The 21,004-nt window shown below is 38.8% G+C and overlaps 1 protein-coding gene across 3 annotated transcripts in view; it reads left to right on the top strand.

The window, feature by feature from the left end:
- Positions 1–20,265, top strand: part of MYLK4 (myosin light chain kinase family member 4) — an 86,913-nt gene extending 66,648 nt beyond the window's left edge. The window contains exons 5-15 of one of the 3 annotated variants that reach the window (XM_054058854.1): positions 738–757; positions 3,538–3,643; positions 4,420–4,513; positions 5,646–5,755; positions 6,848–6,989; positions 9,344–9,414; positions 10,167–10,295; positions 10,813–10,965; positions 11,321–11,393; positions 12,836–12,911; positions 15,187–20,264. In XM_054058854.1, coding sequence (XP_053914829.1) covers positions 738–757; positions 3,538–3,643; positions 4,420–4,513; positions 5,646–5,755; positions 6,848–6,989; positions 9,344–9,414; positions 10,167–10,295; positions 10,813–10,965; positions 11,321–11,393; positions 12,836–12,883 — 946 coding nt within the window. In that variant the 3' untranslated portion in view covers positions 12,884–12,911; positions 15,187–20,264. Of the gene's footprint in view, positions 1–737; positions 758–3,537; positions 3,644–4,419; positions 4,514–5,645; positions 5,756–6,847; positions 6,990–9,343; positions 9,415–10,166; positions 10,296–10,812; positions 10,966–11,320; positions 11,394–12,835; positions 12,912–15,186 lie in introns of all 3 variants that reach the window. The other 2 variants (XM_009569540.2, XM_054058853.1) reach the window with 2 other exon arrangements.
- The last annotated feature ends 739 nt before the right edge of the window (positions 20,266–21,004 follow it).

The raw sequence follows: 21,004 nt of genomic DNA on the forward strand, positions 1-21,004 counted from the left end.
AATATTGGTGAAAATTCAGCCCAATACGAAAGCGTAAAATGAGTTTATGTCTCTGATCTGAGCTCTAAACTGAAATTACATCCTTAAAAAGACAGGCAAACAATCTGCTGTACACGGTACTAGCAGTGTGCCTTGGTGTTTTTGGGAAATAGTTTAGGAACAGGGGAAATACGTTAGGCTGTTCTTAATCTCTGAGGAGAATTCTTTCATTGTTACTGCAGCATTGTATAAACTATGAGCAAAATAAAGTTAGGAGGCCACATACCAATTGGGAATTAAGTTACTGCAAAATTTAGTAACTTAAGTGATAACATAAAACAGTGGAACTTTGCCCAGGCAATTAAACTGATAAATTTGTTTACTGTGATTCCTTCTTTGCTGCAGTGATATATAGCCCTTCAGGGACAAACTATTTTAAATTCCTACGAACCTATATGAACAAAGTCAAATCCTAATGCTCTCCAATTGTTTTAAAGGTGAGAATGGTAGCTAAACGTTAAATTTAGAAGAAGTTGGGCAAAGAGTTCAATAAATAATGGAGAAACATTTTACTGTTATGAATAAATTTGGGGTCATTTTTATTTAAGTAAGTATTCAAACAGTTTCTTTTAAACCATGAAGCAAAATAACCTGATGTTATTTGAATGCAATATACATGTAGACATTTTTCACCTATGGTTCTAAATTTGCTCTGCTTTAAGTGTAACCTGCTCTAATGCCATGTTTTGTCCTTGCAGGTGTAAAGGCTGCGAAAAAGGTACAGGAAATTATAATTCAGTCACTGAGCAGACCTGCCAATTTGAGCTTAGTGGCAGCAGTAAGCATCGAGTGAATGATGGCCTAATCAAAGATGACAACAAAAAGAGCAGGCTAGATGCAGAAAGTGCTGATAGTATATGTAAAACTTAAAAAAGATCTTACGAAGTATTCATAAAGACAAAGCATTTGATCCCACTGCTTTTAAGGAGACATATCTGTAAACCAGAATGATTTCACAATTGTAATTAGTAGGGCGAAAAGGTGTGTATGGTAGCTCTGATGGGAAGCAGTTTCTTGTGGGCCACATCCTAAAGTGATGGGAAATAATGCAGTTCTGTTTGCTTTCATCTTCTGTTCTGGCAGAAATTAGTCATGAATAATTTGTTTCTGCCACAGCTACTCCCGTAATACTATTCTCTTTCCTTTTTCTTTTAAAAACACGGCTAGAACTTCTAAGTATAGAGTGGTGGGAGAAATTATATCATGTGTGTCAAAATTGGTTGACCTGTGAAAGTGCTGAGAACATCCTTTAATGCAGAATCTGCAGTGAATTGAGTGTAGCCTGCAAAACCAGCTTGCTCACATTTGTGCCATCGCAATCTGAGTGAGAATGACCGTGGCCTATAAAATACAGAAATACAGATTTTTGTGTGGAAGTCTGACTGATGCTGTTGAATAGTCAGATAAATGGTCCTTAGGCACCGAACTCTGAAGCAGTGCTGAGTGGGGTGAGGCAAAGATTTCTAATATTAGACCTCCAGCTTGAGAATTTCAGTGCCTATCCCTGTATGTGAAATGGTGGCACATGAGAAGATGGCCTGAAGGATTTGAAGATATGTGTACGCATGTGCATGCATAGGACTCAGAATTAATTTCTTTGCTTTGGGAATGGGGGCAGGGTTGGAAAGGCAAAAATTTATTAAATATTTTTGCTGGGCTTTTGTAGCAAGAAACAGGAGATAGCGTACTGAAACTTAAAACTCCGTAATCTGTCCTAAGCTCTGACAGATTGTTAGGGATGACATTAAGGTTAGACTGTCTCACTTGGATCATCTTTGATCTGTAATGGGAGGTTGTTCTTGAGTAGGGAGAAATCCTGTCTAGTGTGTAGGAAAATAAAAATAGATGGTCTGTCACTGGGAAAATCTTGAAGGCTAAAACTTAGGCATACTTTTAAAAAGGCACTCTGGGCTCTTTAAAAGAATACATCCTTGTCCAAAGTCTGGTAACATTTGGGAGCTGAGCTTTCAGAAAGACATTTTCTTTTGTCACTTACATGCCAGTGTCCTTGAAGTTTGCATTGTTGGAGTCGAATTCTGGCTTTTGGGCAGAGGTTTTCTTGAGTTTTTGTGGATCTCAGTAACATGCAAATGCCCATACGTAAGGATGTGCAATTCAAACTCTGCAGAATCCCAAGTAGGTGGCAAACTTCCAGAAGCCCCAGCTTTTCACAATTCCTTGACCATGAACAAACTTCCTGACCATGTAAGTTATTAACACTGTCAAAAAAAATCTAGGTACACAGCTGGTGCTCTGGAAAAAATGGACTTTCACTGTGAATAGGGACAATCCATGGCTACAGTAATGACCAAACTGCTCCTGCCAGCTACATGCTGTCATGTGGGGGTTTTTTGTTTGTGTTTTTAATCATTTTTACTGGAGTAATGAATGGTTTTAAAATTGCTCAACAAGCCTCACACAAAAGGGAGCCAGCATTCCAAACCAGAGAGCTCATGTTGAAACACTGGGGCTCTAGCTCTCCCAACCAGTTGAAGAAGTATTTGGCACCTTGGTCAGCCAAAGGTCATTCTCAGGAATATCAATCAAGTGAAAAACAACGTGGGTATGAAGTTGAAGTCGCAACACCCTGCAAATATCCAAAGAGAAATTAGGCATGCAGGGCTAGTTGCCAGCAGGGATTTTGACATCAGGATGGCAGAATGGTCCAGCATGTGGAGGTCCAGACAATAATACCAGAGACCTGCATTTGTGCTGAAACTCAATAGCTCATGCAGTGTGATGTTGGGAACCCATCACTTCTCTGTTTCCCTCTTTAACTTTTTTCTGCTGTCTTTTTTTAAGGACAGAAATTCTTCAGAGCAGCATGTGATGGTTACCATGTGTCCTACCACATCAGGTCCTGAGCCAATACAAGAAATCCCAGGTGCCCACCAGGGTGAAACTCCCTCATGTGCACAAGCTTATATGTGATCTTTAAAGCTGATGACAAAGCTGTGGAGAAAGACAAGTTGTGTCAAGCAGGGAAGGGGATTCTTCACTATGAAGAGAAAAAGTTGGGAAATAGCCTCTTTTAGCTGGGCCTAGAGGAAAGCTCAGTCTCTCTTCCTGCCCCACTGGAGTTACAGGAAATACTTACCTATTAACAGTTCCTGAGGGGAAAAAAAAAAGTCAGAGAAAAAGCTGAATTCCTTCCAAACAAATTGCTGAGGCCCTTTGTTGGCATGAAGCTACACTGATGTAGCCCAGCATTTTTCTCTTTACCTCTTGCTACTGTTGTGCAGAAGATGCTAACTTAATAAAGAAGTTCTTGTCTTAGTAGCATTTTGCCACAACAACACCCTTTCCTTTTTTTCTGAGCCAGAGCTCCTGCAGTAAACTCCTTCTTAAATAACATAGAAAGAAGTATCTGTAAAACTAAGGGTAGGCATACTCAGTTTTTAAATGAGCTTATCTGTGGAAGAGAGGGACTAAAATAAGAGATAGACAAGCACTGTGTGAGACCACTCATATACTATCCGTCTTTTTTGTCTCTTGTAGATGATAGTCCCACTCCACCAGCACCATTTGATCACCGGATTGTCTCAGCCAAAAGGGTGGGGATCAGCAGTTATTATAATGTCAGCGAGAATGAAATCCTGGGAGGGTAAGTCGGATGAACCCACTCAACATGGAAAGCAAGGCACAAATTTTCAGCCAAGTACCCCAGGAGGTGAATGGAAACAATATGCCTCACAACAGCCAAAGTAATCAAGTCTAAGATCTAGCAGTGCTTAAGAGAGGGATGAGAACAGGAGGCAGATTTTACTGTGTGAGTGAATTTTGGCTTAATGTTTGGCACCAACAGAATTGGCTTGTATTTGGTATTGTTCTAGGTCAGCCAGCTGCCCTTAGGTTTTACGACAGAGCTCCTAGGATGCTGTAACACTTTACCTCACATTGCAGTCAGCAGGACATAGAGGCATGATGTAGCCTTCTTTCTCTCAGTGAGTCCCATCCCTGAAAAAACATGTATGTTTTCAGATAGATCAGCGGACTAATCTGACAGGCCATGTAGTTACTTGGTCTCTCATCCTGGTATTGTTTCAGGAAGAGTGGTATTGTCATTTTTGGTGGCAGTCTGGACTTTGATAAAGCTTTATTTTATCATGAAATGAGAACCCTCCCTTGAAGGAGAATGATGAGATGGAGCATAGTGAATCATACAAATGAGATAACATCAGCTAGAACAGTGTGTGATTTTGGTGTGAGTAAATAAATAGTAGCAAGTCTAATCTACATGAGAAAATAGCAGCAATAGAGCAACTGAAATGGAACCCAGTAGGGCAAGGATAATTTCTGTTGTTTATAACCTGGTTTGCATTCAGTGTCAACACCAGTACTATTGAATGATTTTTTTTTTTCTCTTTTCTTTTTTCCTAGAGGGCGATTTGGTCAAGTGCACAAGTGTGAAGAGAAAGCCACAGGTCTCAAGCTAGCAGCCAAAATTATAAAAGCAAAAGGTCCTAAACAGAAGGTTAGTAGTCTTTCGTTCCCTAATGGATCCCAAGTTGTTCTTCCTCTACACAACAGATTATCGCAAAGTGGCTCACAAGCCATCACACTCATAGGACCTCCTAGATTACCATTGGCTCTAGTTCTATTTCCCTTCTTCAGAATACCTAGTAGCTCATCAAAGTGCTCTGTTTTGGTTTTCTCTCTTTTTTTTTTTTTTTTTAAATCTCAATTTTTCCAACTTTCTTTTCAGCAATTTGTGTCTCTTTGGCTTTCCTTTTATTCTTCTTTTCTTTCTGCTGTTAATTCTATTACTGTTTTCTGTAATGGTAAAAACATTTGTCAGGCATATGACATAGCTTATTCCCTCTCAACACACTATAGCCTTTGTTGCAATGACCTGATGTCATTTTGAGGGTTGCTGATAATAGACATGATCTGGACTCCTGACATCAACACAAATACAGATGAGAATTAATCTGGCCTGATTTGCAAACCTCATGGCCATCTGGGTCTTGCTTGCACAGGAAAGACAAGAATAGCATCATAGCATCCTTTATGCTATGATGATGTCATTATTGGCATCCAAGGGTGGGATTTGTCCTAGATTTGGGTTGCTAAGGTATAGCTGTGGCCAAACTGATCATGAAGAATCCCCTTACAGTCAATGCAGAGAGATTGGCACCACCAGAGAATGATTCAGCCCATCCTAAACTGCACGTCTGAAGTAGCTGGGCTGAGTGGCAGTACCACTCTATCTCCCCTGACTGCACAAGGAAGTTTTGAGGACTGTCCTGGACTTTTCTGTGTTAAGAAAAGTATATCTACAGCTGGTTGAAACAAGTCTTGATCTGCTTCTTTATTTTCATTACATCCCCGTGAATCCACCACTTGTCCATGAGGGCTCTCCCTTTTCTTTTCCCCTTGAATACCTTATTACTGAAGCAGTCCCACACTCAAACCCTGAGTTCAATCTAGTAGCTCCTATAGCATGGACATCTACCACTGCAGGAACAATCAAAGAAAAACCCTAGGTTTGGTTGCCACGAGTGAAAACGTGAAGATAATGTAGATGTCTGATTCAAACTATGTCCTCGTTCATGTAGCTTTCTTAGGGAAAAGGCTTCTGAAACAGTGCCCATGATTCTTTACAGGATGAAGTAAAGAATGAAATAAATGTCATGAACCAGCTGAATCACGTTAACCTCATCCAGCTATATGACGCCTTTGAATCAAAAAATGACATTGTCCTAGTCATGGAATAGTAAGTGTGTTCCTTTCTTTCCCTTTCTGTTTTGCTAGAATTTCTGTTTTGGTAGAATTACTCATTTCCTTCTTACTTTCTCCTGAAATTAGAAATGGAGCATCTTGCAGGTGGAAAGAATGTACGAAAGGTATTCTCAGAAATTTAAAAAAAAAAAAAAAAGGAATTTAAGAGTAAAGTGCAGCCATTTTTTTTGAATTTTTTTCCTGTGATGTGGCACATTCCTGGTGCTGTTAAGCCACTGCTTCATTTGGAGATAGAGTTGTGTTATATATCTTCTCTTTAATTTCAAGTTTTAATTTGCATCAGCTAGGAAACAGACTTCTCAAGAATATCTCCAGTCCTGTGAGGTAAATGAGAAGACATTTTACACCAAAGAGGAACCACCTGTAGGTGTTATACGTAATCCTTCTTCTGGGTTCCTGAATGGATAAACCTGTGGGTTTTTTTAGTGCTGAGTTATCTGGCTACTTAGGTACAAACTAGTAGCCTTAAAGTCAAATTAAGTAGGTGTTGTCTTAAGGGAGCCAAAAGGGTCTAACTTATACATTGAAAGGCATGGAAGATGGTTCAAAATTACATGAGTTTGTCTATTCTGGGTCTTCTCAGATAATCCTCTGAATTTGGTCTACATGGTTAGCATATCACAAAAAGTAAATGTCTGTATAGCTGGGAATGGATAAACTGAAGACATTCTGAAATGTGATGAGAAATTGACTTTTTGTTGACTTTAGATAGTTTCAAATTAAAATTTTTGAACGTTTCCCTCTTAATCTCTGAGGGAGGAGACCACGGATTTAAATGTAGATTATCCAACATATTGTCTTGGTTTTCCATGTGACTTCATTAATTTCAATGGTACTAAATGATAACTCAAGACAGCATAACGTTCAAATTTCAAGACTTTTTTACTTATCAGTGGATGAGAGACTGGAGTCATAGACCTGGAAGAAGTTCAGGCCACTACACATCACCTTACTGAACTTGACTATGAATTATTAAAATAATCAGTTGTCTAAATCTGATTTTACTACATCTGCAATGGGATTGGATTTGGACGTGGTCACCACTTTATTGTCTTTCTCTCATCAGTGTGGAAGGAGGAGAGTTATTTGACCGAATTATTGATGAAAACTGCAATTTGACAGAGTTGGATACCATCATGTTCATAAAACAGATCTGCGAGGGAATTCAGTACATGCACCAGATGTACATTCTTCATTTGGATCTCAAGGTAGAAAAGCGAAATGTGTGTTTTGTGCAATGACAGCTGTGGAAATTCTTATTCTTCATGTTAGGCCATACTGCTTAGCAGATTCCCATGACAGAAAGAGTAAAGGACCTATTCTGCTTTCCTTATACCAATAAGTATTCACTTTAACCATATTGAGATCAGTTAAGCTACTACAGGAGTAAGTAAATTAGATGAGAATTGTGGTCATATGTCATCAAGCTTCATAGAATTTGAATTTTCCACACACTGGTTTTACAGAAAGCTGACAGCTGACTACAAATATCTTGCTATTTTCAATTTTGATATTTGGATCTCAGGATATTATGCAAATATTATTTAATTCGACTGCACAAGATCTCTTTTACATATCAGCCATGAGGTAGCAATTGTCCTCATTTTTTTACTGTGCAGAACCAAGGCATGAGTGAGTGCTACTAAATTCAGTGGTCATTCAGGATCAGCGGAAACCCTTCATATCTTTCTGAGGACTACACTGTACTGTCAGGGTGATTAAAAGACATCAATAGATAGCAAACTTAAGGGAAAATACACTAAAATGAAAGAAACAAAAATACTCAGAGGCATGTAGGAAATACAGTACACATGTATTGGGTTAGGCAGTAGGTGCTACTGCAGCTGGAAGTCCAGAGCAGGGTGTCAGAGTCTCTGCCACATGCTTGCTTAGTTATCTAAAATATTAAACTATATACACAAAAAGTCCTCCTTTGAAAAAACAAATCTACTAATTCACATTCTTACTTATGTTATACATTTGTTGTAAAGGTATTTTTTCATTAGATTGTATATCTGAGCTGGCTCTTTCTCTCTTAAACAAAGTTTCTATCAAATAATAGACTTGTTTCTTACCTCTGTTTAGTGTAAGAATAAACCAGGATGATGTCTTTAGTTTTACGACTGGCTATAAAGCTTCCTAGTGATACCTGAGCTTTGCAACAAAGCAAAAAGAAACAAAAATTGCACAAGAGAGTTTTCTCTTTGGTGAGATTTTTGTTACAGCTACTGTTTTTGGCTTGCAGTAACTCAGTTAATACAGTACATCTTTAACGTTGTTAGCGCATATATTATTGCAGTGGTTAAGCAAATGAGCAGATGTTCATTGGGACTTTCTTCCATTGCTAATCAGTGACCAGACTCACTTTTCTCTTTCTTTATATACATCCAGTTACCTGGAAACTTGTCAAGAAAATGTTTGCGTGGTTCTTTGAAACACGTTAATTATATTCTTGGAGCTGGCACAAGTTTAAAATAAGGTCAAAATGCTGACGAAATGATACACATACAATCCAAGATACTCTTCCCAGGGATCTCTTTTCATATGCTTGCCAGCTATGGCTTCTCCCTTCTGTTTTACTTGTTCGTAAATTGCTGTCAGTAACCAATGAATTTTGGGAGGAAAGCTTGAAACTGAGAGAAAATCATCCTGACTATAATAATCCAGGACCTCAGAAACTATGGACATATGGTGTTTAAAAGTCCCGTGGTGTTTAGAAGTCCTACATATAAAATGAATTAGTAATGGTGACAAAGGTTAACTAATGTTTTAAGTGTTGAGAGCTGTTTTATTTCAAAGAGGACTCAATGAGCAACAAGAGGGAGTAGCTATAAAACTGCTGGCAGTGAATATGAGACTCTATTTTAGGTATTTACATTTCAAAGACAATTGGCCAAATTCTGTTCTCGGTCCCTTCTGTATGAATTTGGAGTAATTCTAGGAAGTTAATGGATTCCTGCCAGGGAAGTGAAGAATAGCATCTGGCCCTATGAAAATCTAGAGGGATTTAACCTGCGAATCCTATTTTTTACTAAAATATTCAAGAAAAGCATGAAGTTGATGTGCTACCTTAATATATCAGTGTTAATCAGACAGTTACTGCCAGAGTATTTGTGAAATCAGAAACTTAAAGCTGCAAGAAATATCTCAAAGCCCATCAGATTTATGGGGATTTTGCCTTTTATTTATTTATTCTCAAAATTAATGTCGGCTTATTAAGGTCTGTAAAATCAAAGTGCCAGAATCCTGAAACTCCTCTTTGGAAGTCTACATTCTCTGTCCACTTCCACTGATGAGTTCTTTACCTGAACTACTGTCCTATGTCAAATTGAAAAGGCAAGGAGAAGAAAAGCAAGGCACAGAACACATGACCCCAGCTGCTGTGGGATAGCCTCAGGGGGTACCCATACAGAGAAATCTGTAGAAGGAGGACAGTCAAAGGTGTTTAAGGGATGATTGCTGTGTTTTTAGTGTTTTTAGTGTTTTTCTCCCTACAGTTTGCTACAAGCCCAGTTTTTCACACTTCTTTCTCATGAAGGTGTTTTTTGTTTTCTCTTGTCAGCCTGAGAATATCCTGTGTGTGAACCGAGCAGCAAATCAAATAAAAATAATTGATTTTGGATTGGCAAGAAGGTACATGCATGTATACTTGCTAATTGTAAATGAATTAGGAAACAATGAAAAATGTATTACATCTCTACAATGACATATTAGATAACTAATGTTCTACTTTTTTCAGACATATTTAATGTGGCTTTTCTAACCAAGGATATCTTTTAATACGGAATGTTTAGAGCTGAGTAAAAAAGAAGTTATGAAGCCTTTGTTATGAAGCCTTTTCTCAGGTAGAAGGTTGAAGGAGGGCTGATGCTGACAAAGCATGCACATAAGCAGATTGGAACAGCTAAAATGGACAAAAACAGTGGCACATCTTGTCTGGTCTGTTGTCTCCAATGTTACACGAGATTCTTCAAAAGAGACTGTAAAAGACCATCAAGGCCTGTTACAGTATCCCATGCTATATCACTTTCTAGTTTAATTAGGTACCATAACCTCAGTGAAAGATTTACTGGTTAAAAATTCCATACCTATGATATGGAGAAGTCCCAAAAGGATGATAACAGCTGCTTTGAGAAGTCCTTGAAATCTGAATGTCTTCCTTTGTGTAGCAGTTGTGTTTTACCCTGAAGTATGATATAAAGCTTGTGAACGTTTTTCATTCTATATATGAGCATGTTTATTTTTACTTAGTATCTCTGTCTGTCCTTGTTTTCCTGCAGAATTTCCTTTATGCTTCTGAAATCTTTCTAAGTGCTAAATAACTTCTGTTACAACTTTAATTAGGGCTATAATTGATGTTCTCTGTTAACTTTTCCATTTCCTAGATATAAACCCAGGGAAAAACTTCGGGTTAACTTTGGGACTCCAGAATTTCTTGCTCCTGAAGTTGTGAATTATGAATTTGTCTCCTTCCCTACAGACATGTGGAGTGTGGGAGTCATTGCTTTTATGCTGTAAGTAGGATTCAGTCTCTGCTTTGTAAGCTGTTTCTAGGTTGAACTATGTCAGTCATTCAAATTTGTTGTTATACTGGAAGGTTGACAAAATCTGTACCCAAAATAGAAAATGTTGGTTTATTTCCAAATTCAATATTCGATAATCTCTCCCTATTCCCAGTCACCATGAACTTTATTTTGTTTCACTGCACATTTCACATTACTGTTAGAGCATCACACTTCCAGAATAATGTATACTTCTCGATAAGTTCCAGTAGGTATGTGCGAGAGTGGTCAGAGGTCTAGAAAATATGACCTAACACAAAATACAGTAGTTCTTGGTTTGACAGATAAGAAGGGTGGTTATTTAAACATTGAAATAGAAGAGAGGATGGGAACTGTCTGGAAACTTTCTTAGACTGTAACATCTTGCAAGATAGGCAAGGAGTGATAGAACAATCACAGACGACACGTTAGAGATCATGTAAAAAATGGGAAAAGGCAAGAGAATTGAACATATTTATTTTTAATTTAGCCTCAGTGGATTGTCTCCTTTTCTGGGTGATGATGACAATGAGACCCTCAACAATATCCTGTCCTGCAGCTGGGATTTTGAAGATGAGGAATTTCAAGGTGTTTCTGAGGAGGCCAAAGATTTCATCTCAAAGCTTCTCATCAAGGAAAAATGGTATATAATCCCTGTATTTTTCGAATGCGTGTTACATGCCATCATGTCACAGTTGTGTCACCTCTGCTGCGGTATTGCAGAACAATCATTACTTATCTAAGTTCTTTATCTCCATGTACATTATTATAAAGCCATTTCATTGGTATTATTCATTGTGTCTATAAGGTCCTCTAACGTTACCTGAATGCATTTTTGCTGTGAAGCAAAAACTTAGTTTTATGAGCTAGCTGTCATCTGGTATAGTGTCCTAAAATGACAGCATTGCATGATGGCAGAACACGTGACCTGTACGAGATAATGGTTGAATTGTAAGATTGTGGGAAAAACACTGAATAGCATTCTGTTTTTCCTTTAGCTGGAGAATAAGTGCAACTGCTGCCTTGAAACACCCATGGTTATCAGACCACAAGCTCCACTGCAGACTCCAGGTCCCTAAATTGAAATATCCTTGTGCATTGTAGATCTGCTGTTGCCTTTTTGTATTGCCACATCACTATTTCTTAACTGGCTTTGAGTCTTTCTTGCTGCTGCAGTTCTTGCCACTGCGAGCCATGTGCATCTCCTTGCTTTTTTTCAGCTGTTCTAATTTGCTTGCTCACACTTGCTCATCGGTTCTTGCTTATCTGGGAAGAAATATAAGATCATGCAATTGCAGTGTGCTGCTGAGTAGAACCATTTCTTAGTAAAATCAGAATATTTACAAACTTGGCACATGGATGCTGTTAGATTTCACGCTAGCATTGGAACTTCACCCAGTGTATATCTTTGTACTTAAACACCTTCTTGCCCTTTGAGGACAGCCAGCTTAGTGGGCAACACAAACAATTCAGCTGGGCTGAGCTGGAGGATCAACAAGGTAATTTTGATTATTCCTCTGTTAAGCAGTCAGTGGGTATGGGAGATTCATGCTGTTGATGAGTTTACTGTTGGGTGATTTTAAGTGAGTCCACTCTGGTTCAGTGGTTCATGAGAGGATAATTTTAAGCAGGTTTCAGAATTTTTACAACATTTGAAGTGAAATAGTCAGTTCCTCCTTCGCAGGCAAAGCACATCTATGTTAACTAAAAGGACTGCTGTGTTGCCTAGGATCTGTATGTCAAGGTGGCTTTTGAACTACAGCCATCATTAAGAATTAAGAAACCATATTATTAATTAATAAAATAATCATGTTAATAAAATAAGAGGAAAAATTACGATAATGTTAAAGCAGTACTAGTTCTGCTGGTGAGGTGATGTGGGTTCTGGACATGGTGGAGTGAGTAGTGCTCTGACAACTTTGATCTTCCAATATGTTCCTGTTATACAGAGTAATGATAATAGAAATTAGTATGAAATGGGAAATAATATCAATCAAATACATTGTCAGAATTTTCATTGAAATTTAGTTTTCATTATAATCTCCCTGAACAGCAATGCTCATGAAGTTATTAGAAGATTTATAAGGGTACATACATAGTAAAGATGAGATAATTTGTCATGGTTAAGTATCTCTGCATGGTTAAGTATCTTTAGAGGGTATTATAGAATACAGTTTGACAGTTTAGCCGGGCTCAGGTGAAGCTCCAGTTCTGGCAACCTGAAGTACAGGCTGTCTTTTCTAAATGCTGCAAGAACATGGGCTGCTAATCTGCTGTGCTGCTTCCCATCACCAATTTTCTTCCAAAACCCTACCTTAATAGAATTTTTTGTAGCACGTCCCCTCATATTTTTTGTTCACACTTCTTGGGCTTTGCAAAATAGCGTCACTAAATGTGTTGATGTTGCAGTGTTCTGCCATTACATAAAGTAGAGGTAAAACGTGATTGATCATCAATTAATGATCCGATAATGGCATCTTTGTTTTCTTTTCTTTGGTTTCCTTTTTCACTAGAAGAAGACTAAAGGTGACTGTGTGTCCCAAGCATCCCCTGCTCAATAACCTCTCCAAAAGAACTGCCAAACAGAAGGTTTGTTTCAGGTCTCAAGTGTTTCTTCAGACATAAATCCTGCAGCCCCTGTGGAAGGGATCAGTGGGCGGCCGCAAACCTTGCATAGTCCAAAGTGCACAGTTAAAACTGTATTCACCACCACCAAACTCGCGGTTGTCTGGAAAGCATTCAAAATGTAAACTGGTCCTATCACTTATACCAAGTCACAGCAATGTGCAAAAAAATCTTATATATGAAGCCATATGTGCTGCAAACCCTGGCCATTTTAGAGGGAATGGTTATACTTGCACTGACTCTCATGGGGCAGGGTTTAATTCAGTAATTTTTCAGTGCTGAAATCTTTCAGGTTTTCATATTGTGGTTAGGAGTATGGTTTAAAAAGGGTAGAAATATGAAAAGCAATTAATTTTTAGCAGAGGCAGAGGCCAGACCCTCAGAGCAGCTCCACTAGCTACAGCAAAATGAAAGCAAGATGTCCCCTGAAAGAAGCTGCTCTACACTTTTGAGAACCCAGTTCTGACAGGACACTAGCCTCCTAGCCTGTAGCAACCCAAAAAATTATGACAGAGGATCTCCCTCTGCCCATTTTTCCTGGCTCCTTGTCTTTGCACTTTCATTAAGAAACACTTCATTAGTGGTTCTCTGTCTGGCTTGGTTGCCTCCCTCAGGGATCAGGGAGACTCAAGTCTGCTCTCACATTCTCTCTCTGGTCTTTGACCAAAGCATACTCACTCAGCCGCTTTGAAATCAAGCTACTTCAGGCAATACAGTATCTCCATAAACCAGTACACCAATTCCCAGAGCCCCTTTTACCAACTACCGCAGAAGCTGGTGTCTCTGTTGAAGGATCATGGGAACCACTCAAAGCTGCTGAGGGCATCTCTGGGCAAAACTCAGTGGTGGGTCAAGATGTGAAAGAGGCTGAGAACACACACACACACTGTAAAACCACTTCCTTTCAGTTCCTGCGTCATGACTAACAACCCGGGTGCCAAAATAAAAGTAGTCTAGTTTTCACCACAAGCAAGTTTTTGATGCTGCTATCATGTGCTTAGTAAGGCAAGTGGTGTACTGGGTTTTGTTTGCAACAGGTTTTGTCCAGAAACATATAAAAAAGAGAGTATTGTGAGAGGTTGAAATTTTTGTACTATTTTGACTAAGTAAGATTAGAACAAATTTTATATAGTAAGAACAGATTTTATGCAGTGTAGGGTAGTAACATAGAAGCTAATGATCCTTAAGCAACTTAGGGACTTGAAACTGCCTTTCCATGATACACTGGAGGTCAGTGAGGCCTAAGGTACCATTATTATACTCCTGTGTTCTCTGAAGCCACAGAAGTCCCTGATACAGTGAAGTCTGAGCATCAACTTGTGTAGTGGGAATCCAATGGGAATTAACACCTCTTTGTGATTCTCAGCATTCATCCCCTCTTCAGTGGTGCCGGGACAGGTTACATAATGCTTTGATCTACTCACCTGTGTGCTTCTATGATGTAGTTTTCTAAATAGGTTTTCCTGACCTGTCACAGGACTAGTGTTTTTATATGTATTTCCCATTTCAAGCCTGCAGCAACCAAATGGTGAAAATTCGCCCTCTCTAGTGCAGGAAGCACTGTGTTACACAATTTTCTACTACAACCAAAATCAACTTTGAGATAAAGTGACTGTCCAACAGCAGTTGAAATTATTTTTAAATAAACTTTTTATAGCTTTGTAACATAGTAACCTACCCATGATCTAACCTACAGGAAAACCTGGTTTTGGCTTTTGCAGCGTTATTTCCTCTATGTGTGTTTTTCTTTTTACGGTTTATTTGAGTTTACTTAATGAGTGGATCTAAAGTCATATCCATGCTTTGTTTTTAAAGAATCCTTTTAGCTATTTTTATCAGGCAAGCAGTAAGTTACCACATTTAACCCAAAATAATACACTCAAGTGCCAGTTGATTTAGACCTGGCATTATAAATGCCTGCAGTGGTAACACAAATAAATGGAGAAGTTTTCAGCATGCCTTTTCAGGCTGTGATCTGTGTGACAAGATAGGCCAAAAAACCAGCTGCATTTAAAGAGACACCTCCGGGACCACTTCTGCACCTAACAAAGAGGCCTTGTCATTGTAAAGACGTGTAAAATGTTTCACAAATAAGGTGGCTAAGACAACCCTTTGTAAGCAAGAAGCTTACTTTTCCTTATGCACAAAGAAACCACCATGTAGTTGTCCTAGAACACTTAACCAAATAAAAAAAGTATACTGCTGAATTAACTAGATTCTTGGTTTGTTTATTTTGCAGAAAAGCTGCTGTGTGGTTACTGCTGCTAAGAGATTTGAAAATATCAGCAGTCTTGGTGCTTTACCCCTCTGCCATGACTGAGACTTCTTCTAAATGGACCAACAGCACTTTAGCTGCAGGACAAGTCCCAGCATTGCTGAGCTGCTCTTCTCTGTTCAACTGTTGAAAGAAGGAAAGTGTTTCTCCGGGTTGCAGGGAGGTGTTTCTTCTGGAGCACCAATTTCACCATGTCTGGGAGTGCTACATTAACTTGGATTCATAATGAACTTTTCTGTAGCTTGTCTTACATCCTCCTTTACTTATCAAAGGCTCCTTAGTGTTCAAATTTTCAGGTTAAATTGGCTATTTCTCATCTCAGCCCAGAAGGTAATCTCTCACTGTTATATAGGTAGCCAAGGTTGGTTTGACACTGGAGTCAAATAATTAAAGAAAAACCCTGCAGCTAATTATGTAGAAGATCTGAAGTCTGTTTTTCCTGTCACACTAAAATGAGCTAAGGATTTGCTCAACCAAAGTTAAAGCCATGTTAGCGTAATGCCAGTGGAAGTGAGAAATGAGGCTTTCCTTACACATAGGTGAATTTGCTGCAACCGTGATATGATACATTTCAGGATTTTTAGCCTGATGAATTACTGTTTGCTTTAAATACACTTGGATTAATTAAACAAGAAAGGAAACAAGGCACTATTCATTTGTACCCATGCAGACGTTGTTCTCCAAAATACAGGTATAATTCAGGGTTATTTTAAGAAAGGGTGATTTTGTATCAGCTAATTTGTTTAATGCTGATAGGATTGATTAAGACTATTAGCAAAGAGGAGGGAGAGTCAGCCTTCTGCTCATTACAACCTCTGGGTACATGCCCAAATGAAAATTCTCTGTTTTTATGGTTTTCTTAAAGTGCTCCCAAACCTTTCTGATTCTTTACTAGGTAAAAGCGGTGAGTCAGAACAGCTGAACTCTTTACCCGAATTTATTTGAGTATGTTTCATCATTAAGTGAATCTGAGTCTTAGTTGCCTAGACTGTGAAGTTAAAATAGTGAGACTTATCCTTGCTGTATATGGCTTTCAGACTGCTTGGTCTCAAAACTACATGAATGTAAACTATAGTGCATATTTTATTCAACGATGCTGACATATTGTTGTTCATCTAACTTTCTTTGATTAATCTAGTTCTGGTCAAACTACATATTAACATAGCTATTTCTATATAGTTAGCTATACATTTCTTATGTATTTATTTGTGTCTTTTTTAAAAAGGGATCAACGTAAAGGCAAACCAGTATTATTCATCACTCCCCAATGAATTCTTTTTCATACCTTTGTCCTTTGTGGATAGCATTCATATTGAAATAAAAGGGGCCCATTAATGGGACATCATGGCCATGACATTCTCTACAGCCAGTTTGATCCAATGTTTTAAAACCATTGTAGTAATTCTCTTAAGACTGCTCCTGTAAGTGAATATGGCTTCTTAGAGCTGTGAAATCTAAGAAACACTGGTGTGTTGTACTAATTGCAAATACATGAGACCCGTTACTATTATCAAACGATGACTCACTATGTAACTGTGATAACATGTAGAACACTGCCACCTTCAAATCCTCATCTGTAGTCTTAACGAAAGTAAACTTTGACTTGCAGAAGTGGAGATTTCTTTGGGAAAAGACCAACCAGCCTCAAAACAAAAAAAATGAACATATGAATTTTGGATAGAAAACTTATTTTTAGTCACCACTTGTGTTTGCCTGTGCAAAACAGGTAGAAAAGCTACCTTTCTGTTAGGGCTGGAGTTCCTACTCCTGTTCTGGCTACCTTCAAGGTATTGTAGATTTTGTACAGTAAACAACTCAATAATCACACTAAAATGTAGCAGACCACTTTGGAATGACAAGATCTCATTATGCCCTTTAGCGCCAGTATTACAGGATTGGGTTGGGGGTTTTGTTTTTCCTGTGGTAGATTTTAGATGGGTATGAATAAATTGCATGTCATTTTGAATCTTATTTACAATACTAAAATAACAGTGTGACTACAGTCTTATCTGTGTTGTTGCTCAGTTGAATTAAGAGGTTTTATCATTTGTGGATATATATATCTGAGTAGTAGTTAAGAGCCTAGTGCCATAAAGACCAGTCCTGTGTTGGAGTGTGTAGTGCTGACTCAGCTGCAAATCCTCTAGGAGCAGTAGGAGAATGTGGCCTCTGTTACGCACATCCACAGAGTTCATCCATGCACACATGAGAATTACTTCGGTGGTGTGGAAGAGCTTGGCATATTTCACATGCTTTGGGAGGTTAGGCTGTTTCAGAAGGCATAAATTGAGGAGGGGACATCTTGCTAGTCCCTCGATTTTGCAACAGGACAGTGTGCTAACATCCTCAAGGAATTTAACTTTCATTCTTACTAACATGGATAGCCATGGTCACACTCTTGAGTCTTATCTATGAACTGCCCCACTATTTCATCTTTGGAACAGCTCCTGTAGTGGTGGATGAGGTTGAGGCTGGGACTATTGGAGGAGGTGAGACTGAATGAGCCTTTACAGTGCCTGAAGGTGCCATTTGGTGCCCAGAGTTAAGCACAAGTGTGGACCTGCAAGTGTCCAGCAGAGGAGAAAAATATCCTATGTGTGCTCCTTGTTATTACGCCATAGACTGTAGCTCTGCTGCACTAAGTCAAAAGGGAGGCACATTACCAAGATCATTATTGTTATTAAGGGTAAAAAAATTATACTGCTGTGTAATTATCACTTTTATGCATAGCTATGTGCCTAAGAAAAATGTCTCTAGTGGTGTTTGCTCGTATCTTTTCTGGCTGCTGTAATTTTAGTTAAATAATAACTTGACACAGCTTGTCTTTAGTGGCTTTCTAATTCTGTCTCATTGCACTTTGAGGAGCATGCTGTTTTGTGTGTGTGTGTGTGTGTGTGTGTGCGCGCGCAAGTTTGGGTTTGGTTCTATTTTCCTTAAATATATTTTGTAATGGCTAATAGCTAGAGGCTGCTGTATTAAATTATTGTTTTGACAGATTGTTATTTATTTTGTACTAGGTAATAGTAATAAGCCAACTAGATTCTAACAAGTCAACTGCATCTGCGTAAGTTTGCTTATTGTCATTTTTGTATATTGGTTTACACAATTTCATTTGGAAACTGTGCATTACTGTGCTTGAGAGCAGATTTGGGTGTAGACATGGTGGTGTTGGGCTGACAGTTGGACTTGATGATCTTAGAAGCCTTTCCCAACTTTCATGATTCTCTGAGTTTATGAAAGGTGCTGTACTAACTGCTGTTACTCCATTTGGTTGTGTGCCCACAGCCAGCCAGAGACAGCAGCAGGTACTACAAAACTGGTACAGAAACATCAATGGTGGTGAAAGGGATAGTGTCAAGATGCAGTGTTTGGTCCAAGTACACCATCCTGACATGCAAAAATTAAAGCCCATATCATGGGAGCATAGTGATTTACATTAGCTGAAGATGTGACCCCCAGGTTTGCATACAGAATGCCTGCTGGACTGCAAAAAGGCAGAGGTCTTTCCACTCTGAGAGGTCTTTCCGCTCTGAGAGGCAGCTTTAGCAGTAATGATACATTGGGGCTGTTCTGCAGGGGCAGCCTGTGGGAAGTCACTGGAAGTTGGAGGCACTCAGTAACTGACAAAATTTCCCACGGTATCAGATGTAGCTGTACTCAGAAAAGCACAGATTTACTTGTCGGGCACTGCAAGACAGCCTTCACCTGGCACTTATAAGAATTAGGATACTGTTATTCCCATTTCTGTTGATTCTGTAGAGATTCAGCTAGAGAAAATCTGAGAGAGTTTTTGCCCAAGATACACTAGAACAGTCTAACGTTAGCATCAGGAATAGAAATAAATGTATCTGTCTCAAAGTGGGACACTGATGGCTTTCCAACTCGTCTTACATGTTGAACATCCTGGAGGCTGTGAAATAGGTAAAAACCTTTACTGAAGAAAGATTTCCATACTAGCATATCCATGCTCGTGAGCACCTGCAGCCAGTCACTCCCCTGAGTACACTCAGCACAAGCAATTGACAATCTGCGGTAATCCACTCTGGAGATCACAACAGAAGTTACTTCTTAATTTCTTTTTCATATTCCTTCTGATGTCAGAAACTGAATAAAGTTAAAGCCTAAGTTAAATTCTGCTGAAACTTGATTCCAATCAGGAATAACAGTGCAGCTCCACAGAATTAAATAAGGGCTTGGTCCACGTTTTGTGATGTGAGTACCACAACAGCCCAATTTAACCTCCACAATCCTTGCAAAAAGCATCTTACTTTGCACCAGTCTTGACTGGTAAAAATAAAAAAAATCTTAATATTTTAACTGTTAAAGAATCTCAATTGAGATACAGTTTTTCTGTAGTGCTTAAATCACGGCGGAATGAATGAAGGTAATTTAGCATCCTGAGTTTAATGCTGATGTTACAAACCACTGAGAGCCTCATTCAGCAAAATGGCCCCTACCAGTAGGAGTTGTGATAAAAGCTGGTGTTTGTCAGCTCTTCTCCTCTGATGGGGATCTGAAAATATCTCATTTCCTTCTTCTGGCCCAACCAGTGAGCAGGGCAATTCTTAGCTTCTGGACTCTTAATATATGAAAACAATTGGAGTTTTGCTCAGTGTGAAACCCACAGCAGTGATGAATGAACACCGAAGCTCCAAACTTGTTCCAGGATAAGGCTGCATCTTCATATACTACTGATAGATACTTGTCCTTGTGTCTTGTGTGAATGAAACTAAACACTGCATGAATTCGTTTAGGGACGTTAGACCGTTTCACCTTCCGTGAAGGCTTGGTGGCTGAACAACTAACTACCTGCTTCCAATCTTAGATAAAGACTACTAGAACACTTTGTAAATATGGTGTTTAGCTATGTCAGTAGAGCTAGTGATCATGTTTTGGTGGGGCAGAACTAAGATTTTTATGCCCCACAGCAACTTAGACGGCATGTAAAAACTAAATTATGAGGCACGTGGATTTTCATGTACCATATCACTTTGGCTTGCATATCTGATTTTGTAGATTAACTCATGTATCTTTGGTATGTGGTTTTATTTTTTTTTTGTGAAAAACATGAAGCAATCCTGTAAAAAGATGACTGAGAAATAAATGCTGATTTTCTTTACTCTAGGGCTTTTGTTTGCTGTATTTAATGTGCCTGTCACTATACTAGAAAGTAATAGAAAGAAACATGGCTTTTTCCCCGACTGCTGTCTCTAGATATGTGAATATAAAAGAAGAGTAATTTCCATTGAAACAAACACACCTAAGTTGAAGGTTTGCTCAGGCTAGCATCTTGTACTTACTTCTTGTACGAAAGCCTCAGCTCTCTCTGCAAATAACTAGGGCTTGATGTGTTCTTGGCTGCAATCTTGCTGCAAGTCCTGAGACCAGGTCACTATGGAAGAAAGAAGAGTTTGCTGAGATTTCTGGTGCTTGGTCACTCAAGGGAGCTGGTGTCATTCTTTTCTCCCTGAATTGTCACACTTGGACTATTAGCTTGTTATTCAATATTGCTCTCTGAGTGACACACTTCAACCTTACCCTAGGAGTTTGCTGACTAATAAAGCAGCCCTAAATCAGGAGGAAGGTTTCCTGCAGAGTTAAATAAAGCTTATATTGGGCTGTCTAGTGAAAAAATGAAGAGCAAGAGCAAAAATTTAGTAAAAAAGTTACAGGACAAGAAACCAGGAAGCAACCTCTGACTGACGCTGGCCTATAATCAGTAGGTAGCTCTTTTCCTTCATGTTTTATCCACAACTCTGGTTGCAGCACTGGAGACATTCAC

This window comes from Cuculus canorus, chromosome 2, assembly GCF_017976375.1.
Source record: "Cuculus canorus isolate bCucCan1 chromosome 2, bCucCan1.pri, whole genome shotgun sequence".
In the NCBI taxonomy this organism is placed as follows: Eukaryota; Metazoa; Chordata; class Aves; order Cuculiformes; family Cuculidae; genus Cuculus; species Cuculus canorus.